General features: G+C 46.4%; 3 protein-coding genes across 4 annotated transcripts; 1 reads left to right on the top strand and 2 right to left on the bottom strand.

Moving 5' to 3' along the window:
- The first annotated feature begins 114 nt into the window (after positions 1-114).
- emg1 (EMG1 N1-specific pseudouridine methyltransferase) lies at positions 115-1,699 on the top strand. The gene is made up of 5 exons (XM_061290082.1): positions 115-283; positions 418-519; positions 641-782; positions 859-1,064; positions 1,141-1,699. The coding sequence occupies exons 1-5, from the start codon at positions 134-136 to the stop codon at positions 1,252-1,254; spliced, it is 714 nt and encodes a 237-aa protein (XP_061146066.1). The 5' UTR covers positions 115-133; the 3' UTR covers positions 1,255-1,699.
- kel (Kell metallo-endopeptidase (Kell blood group)) lies at positions 1,325-7,591 on the bottom strand. Its single transcript, XM_061289921.1, has 17 exons — positions 7,090-7,591; positions 5,674-5,926; positions 5,372-5,596; positions 5,182-5,303; positions 4,950-5,108; positions 4,818-4,889; positions 4,559-4,753; positions 4,198-4,358; positions 3,859-4,117; positions 3,695-3,793; positions 3,552-3,629; positions 3,229-3,335; positions 3,069-3,158; positions 2,928-2,995; positions 2,709-2,863; positions 2,550-2,639; positions 1,325-2,475 (listed from the first exon to the last, which is right to left on the bottom strand). The coding sequence occupies exons 1-17, from the start codon at positions 7,171-7,173 to the stop codon at positions 2,329-2,331; spliced, it is 2,364 nt and encodes a 787-aa protein (XP_061145905.1). The 5' UTR covers positions 7,174-7,591; the 3' UTR covers positions 1,325-2,328.
- A 143-nt stretch (positions 7,592-7,734) lies between these two features.
- Positions 7,735-16,012, bottom strand: zyx (zyxin). Of its 2 annotated transcripts, none has more exons than XM_061289959.1 (10): positions 15,755-16,012; positions 12,218-12,455; positions 11,658-11,893; positions 11,374-11,469; positions 10,213-10,734; positions 9,957-10,101; positions 9,711-9,880; positions 9,473-9,651; positions 9,236-9,356; positions 7,735-9,022 (listed from the first exon to the last, which is right to left on the bottom strand). In XM_061289959.1, the coding sequence occupies exons 2-10, from the start codon at positions 12,438-12,440 to the stop codon at positions 8,921-8,923; spliced, it is 1,794 nt and encodes a 597-aa protein (XP_061145943.1). In that variant the 5' UTR covers positions 12,441-12,455; positions 15,755-16,012; the 3' UTR covers positions 7,735-8,920. The 2 variants fall into 2 exon arrangements, with proteins under 2 accessions (XP_061145943.1, XP_061145944.1); XM_061289960.1 differs by lacking the exon at positions 15,755-16,012 and adding an exon at positions 15,216-15,718.
- Positions 16,013-16,026: the final 14 nt, after the last annotated feature.

The following is a 16,026-nucleotide window of genomic DNA, read 5'->3' as shown; positions in this document are numbered from 1 at the left end:
TTACACGCTTAAGGCTTCAGCGAAACCCTTAAAAGAGTTTAGTTTTTATAGTATTTTAAAACTAATTGTGACGCGCGCAAGTTCTTGTAGTGACGTTTTCATTGTGCGACCGTTGGTAACAGAAGAAGTCAAGATGGCGGCCACCGACGCGAAGAAGCGTGGCTTTGAGCATTTGGACGAATATGAACCAAAACCTGCCAAACATCTCCGCAGCCTACACGATCGCATGACGGAAAGGCGTCTTGTTGTTGTTCTGGAGGGCGCCTCTCTAGAAACCGTCAAGGTAAAACAGCAGCAACGTCCTACAGTTTGTTATTTCTAAAAACAATTAAATGAGGTGATGTGCAGATATAAGTAGAGTTAAAGTGGGTGAATGATTACTTTAAAACATAATTTCAATGGCACAAATTGTTACAGGCTGGAAAAACGTTTGAGTTGTTGAACTGCGACCAACACAAAAACATCATAATCAAAAGTGGAAGAAATCCAGGCCATGTAAGACCAGACATCACACATCAGGTAATTATATTTGTCAACATTCTTGAAGTATGTTAACATTTATTGAGTATATTGCAATATCCTGTAAAACATACACAGAAGCATTTTGTGCCAATGTAAACATGAGATTTTCTACCACTAGTGTCTGCTCATGTTGATGGACAGCCCACTGAACAGAGCAGGGCTGCTGCAGGTTTACATCCACACTGAGAAGAACGCCTTAATAGAGATCAACCCACAGACGCGCATTCCAAGAACTTTTCAGCGCTTCTGTGGGCTCATGGGTAATTCTACCACATCAATATGAATTTTGTTTATCATTCTGTCTGAGTCATGGTACCAATGTATTTCCACTTTCAGTTCAACTGCTGCACAAGCTGAGTGTGCGAGCGTCTGATGGTCCACAGAGGCTCTTGAGAATGATAAAAAATCCTGTGTCGGACCACCTGCCCCCCGGCTGCCCACGCATCTCCACCTCCTTCTCCGCCGGAGAGGCTGTTTGTCCTCGCACCGTGGTGCCCGAGGGGCCGGCCACCGTGGTGATCGGTGCTTTTGCACATGGAGCGGTGAGTCATGCTTTTTTTTTTTTCTGCATCTGTCGTTGGCGTCCAGGCGTGTTTCACTCCTCAGTGTCTTTTGCAGGTGAATGTCGACTACACAGAGAAGACGGTGTCCATCAGTAACTACCCGCTTTCCGCGGCACTCACCTGTGCCAAGATGTGTTCAGCTTTTGAGGAAGTTTGGGGTGTCTTATGATCAACGTTGGCCTGGCAGAACATCCACCTTTTTTTTTTTTATGGACTGGTTGCAGTTTTTCATGCGTGGACATTACGTGGATCCTATTTTCTATGATGACTATGACACCAACATTTTTCGACAGTCATTGTTCTCATATCAGAGCCTGTTCAATCATTATCATGGAATCTGTATGCTACATTAATACAAATAGACCATGATAGTTTATTTTACAACAGAACACAAATGAACACCAAACATAATTGTGCAAATAATACAGCACGCAAACAAGGCTCATAATACAAAAATAGTCCGTTTGCCTATGTACACAATGTTACAGCGCATCTGCGGATATACTGGTATTGATCATAAAGTGGGCAGACATTTTTATTTGTTGTACCTAAACATTTGTGTGTCTGTAGTGCCTGCCCACTCGACAAGCAAGAAATGAAAACAACCAAGTAAATCCTTCTGCCTATTTATTTAAATGTTTCTCTGCCAATGACCTGGCAGCTAGACTGGCCAAAGCGGTCAATTGGCGGTCAAAGCTAACTAAAAGGTAAGCGAATCTGCAGGTAGAGGAGATTTGCATTGGCCTACAGTGTCGCTGTTGTTAGCGTCAGATAAGCATGTCATTTACTGCACAGTGCAAGGTAAGTAGAGCTGCAAAGAGGTCTTGGATGCTAACGGCATTAGCTTTTGCTAAGTGGCACTTTATTGCTTGTTCAGGTTGTCAATGTGGCTATGATGCCGATCGTATTTGATTTCCATGTGGCACATACACGCAGTTTAGTGTATGGACTACTTTTCTACAATGTCCTCAAGGACGCTCGTCAACACACGCGCACACACACACACACACACTACCACCCCACTCTGATCTCCGCTTCCAGCCGGCCGTAACGCACTTACACTCGCCTGTCAACATCCAGCCCACCGGTCGTCATGGTAACAAAAGCCCGACCTGCCATTGGTCGAACAGATCGTGGGCCGGCCCCTAAATCAGGCTAATTTCAGCAAGACAAGTTACAAACGTGTTAAGACACTCGAACTGTTTTGAGTTATGAAAAGATATTATTTCTCCCGCAAACACTTTCAACAGCCGTGGGACGAATACCGGCGAGTTGTTTTGGGGCATTGCAAGGTTGTGGGACAAAGATGAGATTTGGCACAAATGGCTGTGACGAGGAAGGACGGCTCGAGAGGCATCAAGTGGTGATAGAGGTCAGCGTCACAGTTGACCTGCGGGAGGAGGACACGTCTGAGTTGGTTGCGGCATAAGGATGATTTAAATGCTCGCACAGACTCTCAAATACCTGAGAGAACGCCACAAAAAACAGACGCGTGGTGGAGAATCCCGAGATGGACGTGTCTGCCGGCTGTTTCTTCAAACTCTTCTGATATGCCTGTCGAAGAAAAGCCGCTGTTATTCTCTTACAGCCGCGCGGTGGAAAAAAACCCCTCAGATTCCGGACCTCCAGTGCGATCTGCAATGCCGAAAATTGCAGCCACACTTCCTGCTGCTGTGCCGTGGGAAGCGGAGGTGCCTGGCTCTCATTGTTGGTCACCGAGCGGTAGTGGGACCACACGCACTGGCCCACATCGCGCACCGTCACGCTCTGCGAGTAAACTACGAAACGACACAAACGACGACATCAACGCAGGGTTGATATTTGCACGCAAAATTTTCTTACTGTCAGGGAGAAGCACGTGAAGGAGGTCTTTGGCCAGAAGGAATCCCAACACGCCGTAATTCATAGCTCTGTTCAATGAAGGAGAGAATTACATGATTGTTTCCCCAAAAAATAGATCAACATAATTGTGCAAAAGCTCACCTCGGGTATGTGGGATGGAAGAGAGGAGGGATAAAAATTCCCATGGGAACGCTCAGCTCATTGCCAAGAAGAGACGGCGTGACAGACAGACTTGGAAAAAAAAAAATCAATGAAGCTTTGTACAAATGCGCATTGCATGGAATATAAGTGAGACACGTACATATCGGCGCTGATCCAATCATCATGCAAGAGTTTGCTACGCCGCTTTTGCAACAAGGAGAGCAGCTGCAAGTAGTTGGAGAAGAAGCTGTCGAGGCTGACGGACACCTGGAATTGCACAAGAGCAGAGTCGGTAACCAGCCTCATCTTTTTGAGGGCTGATAAGGAATTTCACAAAGTAGGACCAAAAAATAAATAAAAACAAATACATGTCGAAGGGCTAAACGGAAAAGTTATGAACAATATAAAAATAAGATGAATCCGTGTAAGAATCGGGTTTATGCATTCCAGGGAGGGAGCAGTCTATTTTGGGGATTCATTTACCTCAGAATAAAGCAGGTCCAGCTCAGCCTCACTTGATTTTTCTTTTGTAGTCCCAATTTTTGGAGTTACAGACTGACCCTGAAGGGAGAGAATCCATTATTTGTAGCCACTGTGAGGTTCAAAGGCAAACTTGTGGTCTTCACCTTTCTCATAACAAACTGGAGAGTCTTCTGATTGTGCCACTTGAGTTTGTAAAGTTGGGACTTGAAGGAGGACAGGATATTTTCAACAAGCTCTTCCGCCTGCCCGACAACAAAGACGTTGGGTGGAAATATATCACGTTAATGCGCTCGCGACGTCTCCTCACCTCCCCGCCAGCGATGTTAATTCCAAGCAGATGTGCCAGAACCCCATCGAAGCCTCGCTCGGTTTCCAGCACGCAGCGTTTCCAGCGAGGGGCCGCGGTGAAGCCTTCACTCTGAGGCTTAGAGTCAAGAACGCCTTGCCTCACCCCTACGTGGCCCAGAACCACTGAAAAATTATTTGCCGTTTCCGAGAATCTGGAGTCCAGGGCGGGCAGCAGGGTGTGGAGCAAGTTGAGCAGCATGAAGGTGTGGAGGGGGCCACTGGGCAAAACGACAGCGGGTCCTGAGACTAAGCGGGGAAAGCGCAAAAGGGAAGGTGCCGGATGGGGCACTTACAGTACCTGGGGCTCAGCTCGTGACCGCTGATCCAATTGCCGATGATGTGGGACATCTGCACCACATAAGGCAAGTTGTGCAGGAGGACTCGCTCGTCTTCCGTGAGCGGCGGGGAATGGAACGCGGCCTGCAGGCAACCCAGCCAGTCCACAGCCGGTGCTATGCTCTATGGACCGACATGGGATGAGATGAATTTGACAGAGCAGGAAGCCATTGCAATAAATACAGGGGACAGAGTTGTCAAAATGAGTCAATTACAACACTTTTTATGTATGGTATGGGCCTTTACTTGCCAATTTTTGCCCCCACTCGATGCTCTAAAGCCACAAAAAAAAAACATCCAGTATAAGGAATTCAAAGGGTCACCTGCAGCTCCTTGATGGTCAAGCGCTGAGAGAGCTGCCCTTTAGCCTTGCGATGGCTCAGAGGCGCCATGGCAACAGCGAGCTCGGAAGACAGCGAAACGAAGGCGCCGACGCTGATCTTGCTACTGCTGCTGTCCGGCGGGGATCCCAGCAGCGCCAGGTACCGACTGCACGAAGCCAAGAAAGGATGCAGCGTCTAAGCGAGCAAGAGTGCGTAAGTACAACGACACAGAGACACGCTGGCGGAACATTTTACCAACCTCCCTTATAACTTGAGACTTTTCCTTCTCGCTGATCCATTCGATCGGGATCAACAGGTCAGGCTGATCGATCTGCAGGCAGAGCGAAGGCCTCAATGTTGTGTTGGAAGCATGTGAATACAGAAGACTGACCTGTATGTATCGTTTGGTGGTCTCGCCGGATGTGTCGGTGGGGTCTTTGTCCACGTAGGCGTTGAAGAAGGGGAAGGTGGCGTAGTCGCGCATCAGCACGCTGAGGGTGGAGTTGAAGTCAGTCTGATTCCACTGGCCCGACACGAACCAACCTCCAAGCTGCGGTGTGATAACACGTGGCAATATGAACAAGATGTGTCCCAATACTTTTGTCCGTTTTGCATTGACTCACTTTATGGATGAGCGCGAGGAAAGGCTCCTCTCCAGCGTTATCCAAGGATTTGGTGTCCAAGCAGGTGCGATAAAAAGCTTTTGCTTTCTGCACAGCTGAACTTGCGAGGCTGTCATCTGATTCTAGAAAAAGTGAAAACATTTTTTTTTATTGATTCTCATGTGTGAAAAATGGGTCAAGACTCCCTTGCCTAAAATCTCCCTGAGATACTGCAGCAGCTCAGTTTTTCTGTCCAGCGTCCTTTTTTCTTTTACGTCTCTTCTGGATTTTTCTCTCTGGTGTCCTTGGGCTTTGGTTGAAGATCCGTCGGGTCCGCACGAGAAGAGGAAGTAGTCGCAGGGGTGTGTGAAAGGGTCCGCTGACATAGAGAGATGAACCGAGGCCCTCTGACAGGCTGAGGAGTTGCAAGGGCTTGCTACAAGGAACGAGGAGACAAATTAGAACTCCGAACAATATCTGCATTTAAGGCGCTTTGTGTGCATTTGGGCCCACCGAGAACTTCCTGCTTCCAGTTCCCGCCACGAAGAGAGTGATGTAAGTAGAAAACCATCCCAGGTAAAACGACGCACAAACAGAAGGCCAAAACCAAGGCCCAGAGTGAACACCTGCATTTTATCCACCCCGGTTTAGTTCGTTCAGCGGCTCGCTGCTCCTCGAGGTCTGACTCTCGTGGCAGGGTAGACTTCGGAAGCTCCGGCTCGATTTGTTGCTGGGCCTCGGCGGGGTCTTGGGTAGACAGTTTCAGCTGAAACAAAGATTGGTTGGGAAGGAGGTCGCTGAGGACTCAGGCTAGGAAGTTTATGAAACAAGGCAAACCCTGATTAACGACGATGATGCTAGCAGTGTACCGTTTTTTTCCATGTATAATGCGCAAAATTTAACTAATTTATTGTCCTAAAATCTGCGCATTATACATGGGTACAAAAAAAACTTTTTTAACTGGATATGATACGGAGGCCGCCATTACAGATGCGCTTTCTTCTCTGCTGTTCACTTCAAACACGCTCCATACAAACACAATGCTTTCGTATCAGACGCTTGCTCGATCACCTGCTCGTTTGCTGTCACAATGTACCCTACACAAATCCGAAACATTACTTCGCTATTGAGTTTGCTAGCGCATGCGCAGTGATACTGACCGGCAGAATAACATCCGGTTGTTCCCAAAAATGATCTTTTTTCTGAAATAATTTTACGTTTACGGACTTAAGTAGGAGTCAAAATTTGGGTGCGTATTATGCATGGGTACAGGCTTTTTTCCAGCATCAACATGCCATTTTTAGGGTGCGTATTATACATGGGGGCGCATTATACATGGAAAAAAACGGTATTTATATCTTTCATGTTCATTTTAATACTATGGTATGATTACAGGTGTGTCATGTGACCAACAGACTCTTAAAAGACAACATGGTTGACAAAGCACAATATATCTTGATTGTTTTGGTCATTTTTAAGAAAACCATGGGAAAATGACCGAGATATCAGGTCTCACTATGTTTTTGTCATCATGATTATATTTGTCTAAATAAATTTCTCCAGAGTTTGATAATCTGTCAACAGCAAATTGTCCAATGTAAGTCCAGTTGCTAAAAATGTGATTAACGATTAGTCGAAGTCAAGCTTTAGAAGAAAGGCGTAAAGTTGACGCTTTGATTAACTGACTGAACCCAACAGAATCTGTCTTGACCGTGGAACAGCATCAGAGACAGTTTACTGAAGAACAATTTCCTTCTTAAGGGAGCTGGAATGTTATATTTGCCTTCTTTTGGAATAAACAAAATTATAAAAGAATAAAATCAAATCAAAAGTAGAAGTACCAGAGCCAAAAGTCATTTCCTGATACTGTGACTTGAGTTTACAAATGTAAAGACACCAAATAAACAAAAAAAAGGTTTTCTGTCCTACCTGAGGCCCTTTTGGAGTTTCACTCATTCTTAACATTTGGTTGCCTTTCTGCGTTTCTTCGGCGGCGTTGACCATCTTTAACATCTTGTGTAAGTGTTAGAGCTTGAGCCGTCCCCCCCACCGCCTCCGTCATCTCAACTCAGCCGTCATCTGCTCTTATCAGTCAGGTCATTCTTCTTGCCAGACTGATAAAAAAAAAAAAAAACTCTCCTGCACATATACACTGCAGATGGTATTTTTAGTTTGTGTTCAGGTACTTTCAGGGTATGCTGGAGACGATTAAATGCTGATGAATAAGGTTGCAATCTCAATTGCATTTTCCTGCCATGTTTAGATCACAAGTCTGTCAACAACAGTTAACAGATAAATTCACAGCAATTGACTTTGGATTATTGTTACGCTACAATGGAGCTGTGCGAACAAATTATAGAACGTAAACATTCCAAAATGTGCACACACGCTGTCGTCATAATCAGCGTAACACACGGCTGGTGGCGACTGATAGAGATGTTTGGGGTCCACCAACAGCGTGGTCCGTTTCCGTCATCAGGGGGAGGAGGGGGGGGGGGTCACGTTTTGCGCTCATCACGTGTCAAAAAAAACTTGCGCACGGGTACCTAATGAAATGAAAAAAAATCAAAAACATACATTTTATTCATTTATTTTTAGAATGGACTGGAGGGGGTAAATGTATTTATTTAGACACATACCAAACTGTTGATATAAAAAAAGGTATACAAAAAGGAAAAGGCAACATGACAGCGGATAAATGCAGGCATTGTCCTAAGTATTTGCGCACGCAAAGGCATTTAAAGCTGTTGCCTGTAAAATAACACTTGAGGAATACCAGCACCTACAGTACATGCATGCAAGGCTGAGTCACTATGCCCAATAAATTGCGATGGTTCAAACCCGGCGTCCATTCAAAGAGGCAAGGAGTGAAGGCACAATGCCATGATAGGAGTGAGGAGATGTGTTAAAAAAAAAAAAAAGTAAAAATACAATACAATAAAAATAATACCCATGTCGAAGAGGTGAATAATGGAAGATAATGAAAGTGTTTACATGAACCTCAAGACGAGCTCAAGGTCAACTTACTGGGCTCAAAAATGAGTAATGATGGCAAACAAATTGTTCCAAACAATTCAAACAGCTTCTAAATATTTGGTCACTATGCTCAAACATGATACCTTAAAAGTCTTTAAAATGAAGTTTTAAAAAATAAAGGTCCATATATTATAATGTTAGGTAAAGCAAAAAGGTTCTAATGCGATGCGACAGAACAACGGCGCCTACCATTATGTGCTTGAGCTCACGGGTCAAAGTGACACGAAACATAAAAACATTTCTCAGGTCCTGTTCGGCGGCAGGCTGGTGACACTTCTAGCTACATGAGGAGATCCCCGCAACGGAATCTGTGCTGGTAAAGCTTTGCTGGGCTCACAGCATGCGTTTAACGCTGAACTAGCTTGAATTAAGTGTTATTATTTGCTCAAGTCCTCTCAGCCAAAGTAAAGTGGAAAGAGATTCTACTGTACGCGAACCTTAGAGGCCACGGACTGCGGTCTGTGCAAGATAACGCGGAGCATCGTTCGCATAAACATACTTAACCTACAGGGAGAGACGTGTGGCGGTGCAGAACATTACCTCTGCACTAAAGTGGATCGAACAAAGACGAGAGCGCGCGGCGTGGCACGGCATGCAAAACGCACCCTTGGTTTCACGCGGGACATTCACACGAAGCAAAGCCCTGTGTTGCAAACTGGAGGGAAGCTGTGCTTTTGGATTCGGAATCGAGCGGAAAAAGGTGGTGGGGGGTTCACTGAGTCGTCTAATTGGCTCGCTTGGCGTGGCACTTCATACACAAGATACGACCGTCCAGCGGGTAGCAGCCATTCTCGTCCGCTTCGATGGAAAGAGGGCGAGCGCAGTCCTGGACAACACAACAGAACAGAATCCAGAGTTAACTTTATTTTCCATCTTTTACGAAGTTATCTGAAGTTAAAAAGATTAAATAAAAAATAAAAAAAAGTGTGTGGAACATTGAGTCAAATTTGTTTGAGCGTTTAATGTTGGTGAAAGGAACAGTCCATTTTCAAATTAAGAGCAAATGAATTGGAACGTCAATCAATCCTGCCCATCTTACTTCGCAGCGGTAGCACTTGAGATGAAAGTTCTTGTCAAGAGCGACGACTCTGACTGTCTCCTCGCTGCCTGGCGATGGAATAATGGGCTCATTGCAGCTGACGCACAGTGGGGAGAACCGCCTGCAATCCAATCACATCAATGACATTTACGCATCTTGATTATTAAAATCTATGGAAATGTTTTGCATGCCTCATTTAATTTGATCATCAAGTATGAGAATAGCAGGAAGTTGCACCTGTGGTAATCCTGGACACAGTAAGGGTTGTTGTTGTCGTCGGTGATGAAGGGCGCCCCCTCCAGTATGCACGAGCAGGTGCTGCAGCGGAAACAGTGCGAATGGAAACACTGGCCGACCGCTTTCAGCACACGGTCCGTGATCCTCTCCCCGCATCGGGAACACACGGCCAGGGAATTCTGAGGAGGAGAACAGAGTTATTGCGAAGGGTTCCAATCATCTGACGTGGTCTACTCACCATGTAGCATTCCTCGCACTCGGGCGCGCCGTCCCTGTCGTAGAACTGCATGCCCTGCAGGGGGCGACGGCATGTAACGCAACAGAAGCAGTTGGAGTGGAAGAGTTTCTCCATGGCTCGCACGGCCGGCTGAGTGCGGGACAGCGCCTCGCCGCACTTGCCGCAAACGTCTGAAATGAGGCAAAGGTTACTTCAGAGAAATATTTGTTGTGTCCTGAAGTTTGCTACAGATGCTTGAGGGCTGACCGGTCAGAGGGGCGGGGCCGACCGGTGGGTGATTGTCCATGTTTTTGATGAAGTCCTTGGTCATTTTCTCAAGTTCCTCCACTTCCCTCATGTTGAGTGGCACCCCTCCACCTTTGATTGACACTGGACCTGGCGGTGATGATGGCTGCCAACACAGAAGCAATTATAGACCATCATCTATTGAGTTCAACAGAAACTTTCAACAGTTTTAGTTGACTCTTGTGTAACACTAGATTTGCACACACATTGAGCATACCGTGGCTGCAGGAGGAGATTTCATTGGCTGATTGAAAGAGGAGGCCGAAGGGGATGCCATGGTCTTAGTTTGGGGAGCAGGCACGGCAGCGGGCGGGTTTTGGTTCTGACTGACAAACTGGGGACTCTTTGCGTGATTGGCGGTCATATTGTTCGGCGGAGCAGCAGGTGCAGGCGGAGATACTGGAACTGGGGGGAAAGTGCCGGTGACCTTTGCAGGAGAGGTTTTCTGCAGCCCGTTGCCTGAATACGGAGACTGGTTCAGGTTCTGGTTGAGCTTCTTCGCCAGTGACGAAGACGATGTGGTTATTTTTGCTCCAAATGGGGACTTGGCCACCGGTGGCGGCGGCGAGTTGTGGTTGGCTTGCCGGTTTGTCCGGGCTTTCAGTTCCTCAGCCCAGGGAGCGGGAGGGGGGCGGTCTCCCATCTCAGGAGGGGGGAGGAAAGAGAGGGATGGCTTGGGGGCTGTTGGTGGGGGGCCGACTGGTTTGGGTGATGGTCCAGTAGAGTACTGATTTGGCAACTACAAGAAAAAAAAAAAACATTCACATAAAAGCTTCCAGTTCATTGAAGCGACAAAACTATTTCAAGTCCCTACAAAGTCAAATTTGACACAACACTGACTTAAATTAATGAACAGACGCCATGGAGTACTTTATACAAAACAAAACAAAAAATCCCTAGGGGAAGGTCATATAAGGCACGGCGACGCGACGCCAGCTTTGCATGAAACACTTTGATAAAGCAAACAGCGCACTTGATGTTTGGGGCTTATCGACGGGGCTTCAGCTTTCTGACATTTATTTTGTAGATTTGGAGCAAACATTATTCTGCATCTCCCGCTTGGACTAAACACACTCCATTTATGGACCTCTCTCTGGGTCTCTGGCAGCACATTCTGGCTCTGTCGCACTCTCACGCTCCACTCAGTATGAGTCTTTTTTTTTTATCCTGTTTTTGCCAACCCAATGTGCTGCGTATGCACTTCACTTATCATTGAGCTTTCCACCTGAACTGAGACTCATAAAACCCGACCTGGCATAACTCCAAATCATTTCCACCGACCGGCCATCCTTTGTTTTGTTTCCTTCCTCTCTCCGACTCTCTTTTTCTCATCTCATCGTTAGTATCCGCGTTTGTAACGTCACCTCGGCTTTCGTACCTTTGGGTTGAAGGGTCCCTGCGTCTCCATTTCTGAGAGCATGCTCGTAAGGGAGTCGATCTGCCTATCGAGACTTGATTGCTTCACTATGATTTTCTGTTCGAGAAAGACGGTGGTGGTGGGGGCGACAAAAAAACACATTAATAGACATGAAAAGGTCTACGATAATACAGACTAAAAATTTCCGTCATCCGTCACAATTAAGCAGAATTAAAATAGAATTAAGATGATTACCCAATAGCCTTATCATCAGAGTTTTGGTCGAGGGGTCCATCCAGACTTACCTGAGGGTGCCCAACAGTCGGGGCGGGTGGTGGAGGGGGAGGAGGGGGGTCGGGAACGCTCGTCAAACAGGCGGTCTCGTCAGGGGCGGCCGGTAGGGGCAGGTCTTCCGCTACAGGTGGCGGAGCAGGAAAAGCCGGTGGGGGGGCGTCGGAGGCGAGATTTGTGATCTGGAATTCGGGGGGTGGGGCCGGCAAGTCGTCATCCATGGGAGGAGGAGGGGGAGGGGGCGGGAAATCTGAGGGCGACACGGAGGGTTCAATTTGAATCATGTATTACAACCGCCAAGGTCGAGGAGGCAATCATGTGACATCACTGTGCTGACGCCCATTTTGGCGGTTAAGGTTCATGGCTGACTATAATTTCACCTCTTCTTAAATTCAACTGTCAGATAACCTAAGAGAAGCTGGCTCACGACACCATCACCTTCTTACAATCTGCTGATGATGAGGCGAGTTGCGGCATGCTTTGTTCACGCACTCAAGCGCCTTCTTGATCTTTAGTTACGATCTCTCCTGATTGGCTCAGATGACCCAAAAGTCATAAACGAGGTCTTAAATACCATCACAGAGCGAGGGGGGCGGCGGGGGCATGTCTCCCACACGTCCGATCATGCCCATGCCCACAGGCGTTGGCGACGGCCCGGAGGGTGGCGTTATGCTCTTGGGCCGCGGCGGGGCTACCGAAGCAAACTTCTTTGGCTGGTTATAGAAGGACGGCGTGGTGACTTTGAAGTTGAGGGAGGACGTCACCATGACTGGCTTGCTGCTGCTGGAGCTCTCCATTGTCTACCAATTGACCTGTCGGCACACAAATGAATACAATGAATAAAGTCAAGATAGCTTGAGGCTAACAAACAATATAAAATCCCATAGACAGGCTAACAAAACTAGCATCACATGTTGAACTGTGGAGATGAAGTCCCCTTATTATGTGGATTAGATCCTGATTTAGTGAAACATCCACATAAAAAGAACCGCATCATAATTGTGTTTCAGCTTCTATGAATACAAGCGCGTTGGCAAACGGACAGCGACAGAAAATGAAGGAGTCCATTAGCGCTGGACCGTGTACACAGAGCTGATGTGGCTCACGCACACCACAGCAACAGTTTAGCATATTTGTCACATAGTTGTTTATGGTGACATCAATCACGGTTCCGGTTGGGTCACGGGTGTAGTAGAGCTAGCATAACCACGCGAGCTGCGTCAACAAAAGCGGGTCACCTCACACATGCTTGAAGTTCAACAAACGTTGAACTTGCTGCTGTGTCTTTGCGGGGATTCCGCACAACGCTGCAGCATTTTTCAAATCTCAGACATGACCTTTAGTCAAAAGGACGGCTGTTCCACTCTTACGCAAATAAAGCCATTTCGTTATGCACAATACCAGTCAGGCGGGCCTCTAATGAATGCTCGCTTTCAATTACTGTTGTCAGGTGATGATGAGCTGACACATTATTCCTCATTTTGGTATTCTGCTGCACCGCAATGTCCTGAACCTGAAGAATACCAGGAACAACTATGCTGATGTCATTTGCATTTTTTTTACCAGGTAACAAGCTCCGCTTCAAGTTCTGACAAGACAAACGCTCGACGAGTATTGCTTAACGACTTTGCCTTATGTTAAAGCCAAAGCACCCTTACGTGGGATCGCTCTAATATTAATTTTTAATGTATCATCCTTGATGAATTTGCCAGAGTCTAGCACCATTAGTACCCTCAATCATTCACGTCAATCAACAGCCCTAACAGGTTGCATCTGTTCCTCGATCCTACCGGAGGGGGTTTAGCGCGGTGACAACCTCGATCGGTCTTGAAACGTGATCCCCGAGATGTGAGCGGGAGCTTTTGCGGCGGGGAGAAATGTTGCATTACAGCACGATGACATCACCTTCTGAGCTGTTTTGAAAGCGACGACCCTCCATCTGTGCTGACTTAAGCTTTGCAATACCCAAATGAGGAACTTTTTGGCTATGGCTAATCTCATCCATATTATTTTTACACGTTCCTCATCCTGCAGTTCCTTGAAGCGAAAGACGTCACTTGCGGCACGATACTATCGTTTCCCCTTTCCAGATGCAACGTAAGAGAGCATTACACAACCGCAGAACTGTCGCCCAAATTGTATGCTATTAACTACTCGAATATAGCATACCTTCGACATGACCGAATGGATTGGTACTGTACACGAGACGAGGGTTCATACTTCAAACTGTGTACACTTTCCGATCTAAGTGGCCGCCATGATTGTTAACGCGTGTGTTTTTCATATAATCTCTCTATTGTTGTGACTTAAATAGCACAAGGCCATTTGTTGGGAAAGTGTGTCTAGGTCACTAATGCGGGGAGAAACCAGCAATCTTACAGGTCACTAGACATCCATTGAGCACCCCCGCTGTGTTCCACCTCTGATCACACAGAGATGAATAATTAAACCTACGTGCAAGCAAACAGCCTTGTTCCCGATGCACTATCGGGGCAAAGGCTCTTGGTAGACAAAACAGAAAAATGCACACCCCGTTCGTCAAGGCTACAATCAAAAGAAGAATTCCTCTACCATTCAAACGTCATCTCCACTTTTTCTTTTGCCTCACATATATGGACAGGATTCACACATCATCCTCTCAGAGAGAAGCTGCCGCAATGAGCTCAAGCGAAACCACTAATGGTTTCTTGGTTTTGTTTGTTAGCAACGACGCCTTGGCTCGGTGCTCTAGCTTCCATTTGAGAACAATGGCGTACATGTGATTGCGTGATTATTTTGCAGTGAGTGGAAGTACAGTAAACCTTCACAGATTTGCCATAATCATCTTCTGTTTCTTAAAAATATGAGTGAAGCTTTTATTTTCCCACTCATTTTAAGGCGTAGTAGGCATAAGGAAAAACCCTAATGGGAAAAGCCCTCAACGTAAGATTATTCCTTCTGGGCTAAGCTTAGCTCCTCCCCTCAGTTGAATAGCATTACATCAACATACTTCATTGACACCAATTTCCAGTATAGCCAGCACTTTGGTATCTTGTGACAGTGCTTAACAGAAAGACTATAAAAACAGTGAATATGTGCCGTTAATAGCTCATTTCAGTCGACACGTTCCACAGAAAATAAATTCAACCGGAATTGTCCAATTAGAATGCTCTGACGTCATCTTCTATAATGTTTCCTGGCCCAAGGGTTCGCATGCTCCGTATTTGTAGTTCAATCCACATTTTGCCCTAATTAACACCACAATGTCCATTGCTGAATGTTTAGAGAGAACACCAGGGCAACCACATGGCTTAGGTAACAGGCTACATCATCTTGCATTGATTAATTTTGCATTATTTTGAGCACATAGTATTGCAATTCAAAGCTACAATTGGCTAACAATGTCGCGTGGCAAGCAGGAACACTAGCTAAGCTAGGTCAGGTGCCCCTAAAAGCTAGATTGGGAATCCCCAATTTAAGAGAGTTAAGATGAAGCGTGATCAATTTAAATTCGTCGGTATTCGAAGCTGGCTACGGTGCACTCAAATCGAGAATGCTCGCCTGACAGTTCGATCCAAGCGGTCGTCACTCACCTGCCTGCGCCGCCTGCTTCCACGCAATCTTGCCTGGGCTGTCACTCACGTTAGCTTAGCTGAGCAGACCACCAGCACGCCCACTAACAGTCGAGCTAGTCTGGACCGAGCTGGCGAAAAAGGGACTCCGGTTGAACAATCGTTGAAATGTTTGAATTAAACCAAAGCTTAAAAGCAGCGTGGCTAACGCGCTCAGGTAACAGAATCAACTTTGGACTTTTTTTTTTTTGCTAGGTTAGTGCTTCCGCATAGCCGCCCTTTTATCGTCGATGCCCATCAGCTGGCAAGAGATCTTGTGAATCTGTTCAGCGAATTAGCACAAACCGAGTGATAGATCCAAATACGTTTATGAGATCGCCGTCGCAGTTTGTGGTTTGACACCTAAAAAGACAACATCTGGGTTATCAGCATTGTGTGCCAAAGACAGCTGCAGAATTCAAATCTGACACAAGAGTTGTCCTTATTTGGTAATTGTTGTCAGCATGTTCTTAAAAACCACACACTTCCTTTTCGTCTTACTTAACCCAAAAGGCACTCACCGTGACAATGCGGTTCTTTCCTCCGTCGTTCCTTCCAACTCTTTTCTTTTTGCTCGGTTCCTCTTGTCCCAGTTGCCAGTAGTGCTGCTAACTTCTCCCTTTTCTGACTCTCTCTCGTTGTGACTCAGGCTTCCTCTTTCCAGCTGCTAGACCCTCCCCCTGTGCTTTTCAGACTGGATAAGGAATGACAGCATCCTTTCAAACAAGTTCTGTCTCGTTTGACTTGGGCTCAGGACCTGTGGAGTACAATGTAAACAGCACCTCACTCTCTG

Source organism: Syngnathus typhle, linkage group LG10, assembly GCF_033458585.1.
Source record: "Syngnathus typhle isolate RoL2023-S1 ecotype Sweden linkage group LG10, RoL_Styp_1.0, whole genome shotgun sequence".
NCBI lineage: Eukaryota > Metazoa > Chordata > Actinopteri > Syngnathiformes > Syngnathidae > Syngnathus > Syngnathus typhle.
The sequence above is the reverse complement of the archived record's forward strand: the minus strand, read 5'-3'. Positions and strand labels throughout refer to the sequence as shown.

What these genes read in the sequence shown, in the direction of transcription:
- emg1 (XM_061290082.1), top strand. Translation starts at nt 134, where the DNA reads ATGGCGGCCACCGACGCGAAGAAGCGTGGCTTTGAGCATTTGGACGAA. An exon ending in CCTCTCTAGAAACCGTCAAG is followed by an intron (nt 284 to 417) that starts GTAAAACAGCAG and finishes AAATTGTTACAG; the next exon opens with GCTGGAAAAACGTTTGAGTT. An exon ending in GTGCTTTTGCACATGGAGCG is followed by an intron (nt 1,065 to 1,140) that starts GTGAGTCATGCT and finishes TGTCTTTTGCAG; the next exon opens with GTGAATGTCGACTACACAGA.
- kel (XM_061289921.1), bottom strand. Translation starts at nt 7,173, where the DNA reads ATGTTAAAGATGGTCAACGCCGCCGAAGAAACGCAGAAAGGCAACCAA. An exon ending in CTGGAAGCAGGAAGTTCTCG is followed by an intron (nt 5,597 to 5,673) that starts GTGGGCCCAAAT and finishes CGTTCCTTGTAG; the next exon opens with CAAGCCCTTGCAACTCCTCA. An exon ending in TTCCATCCCACATACCCGAG is followed by an intron (nt 2,996 to 3,068) that starts GTGAGCTTTTGC and finishes TTCATTGAACAG; the next exon opens with AGCTATGAATTACGGCGTGT.
- zyx (XM_061289959.1), bottom strand. Translation starts at nt 12,440, where the DNA reads ATGGAGAGCTCCAGCAGCAGCAAGCCAGTCATGGTGACGTCCTCCCTC. An exon ending in AATCTCCTCCTGCAGCCACG is followed by an intron (nt 10,102 to 10,212) that starts GTATGCTCAATG and finishes CTGTGTTGGCAG; the next exon opens with CCATCATCACCGCCAGGTCC. An exon ending in CGGCCCCGCCCCTCTGACCG is followed by an intron (nt 9,881 to 9,956) that starts GTCAGCCCTCAA and finishes GCCTCATTTCAG; the next exon opens with ACGTTTGCGGCAAGTGCGGC.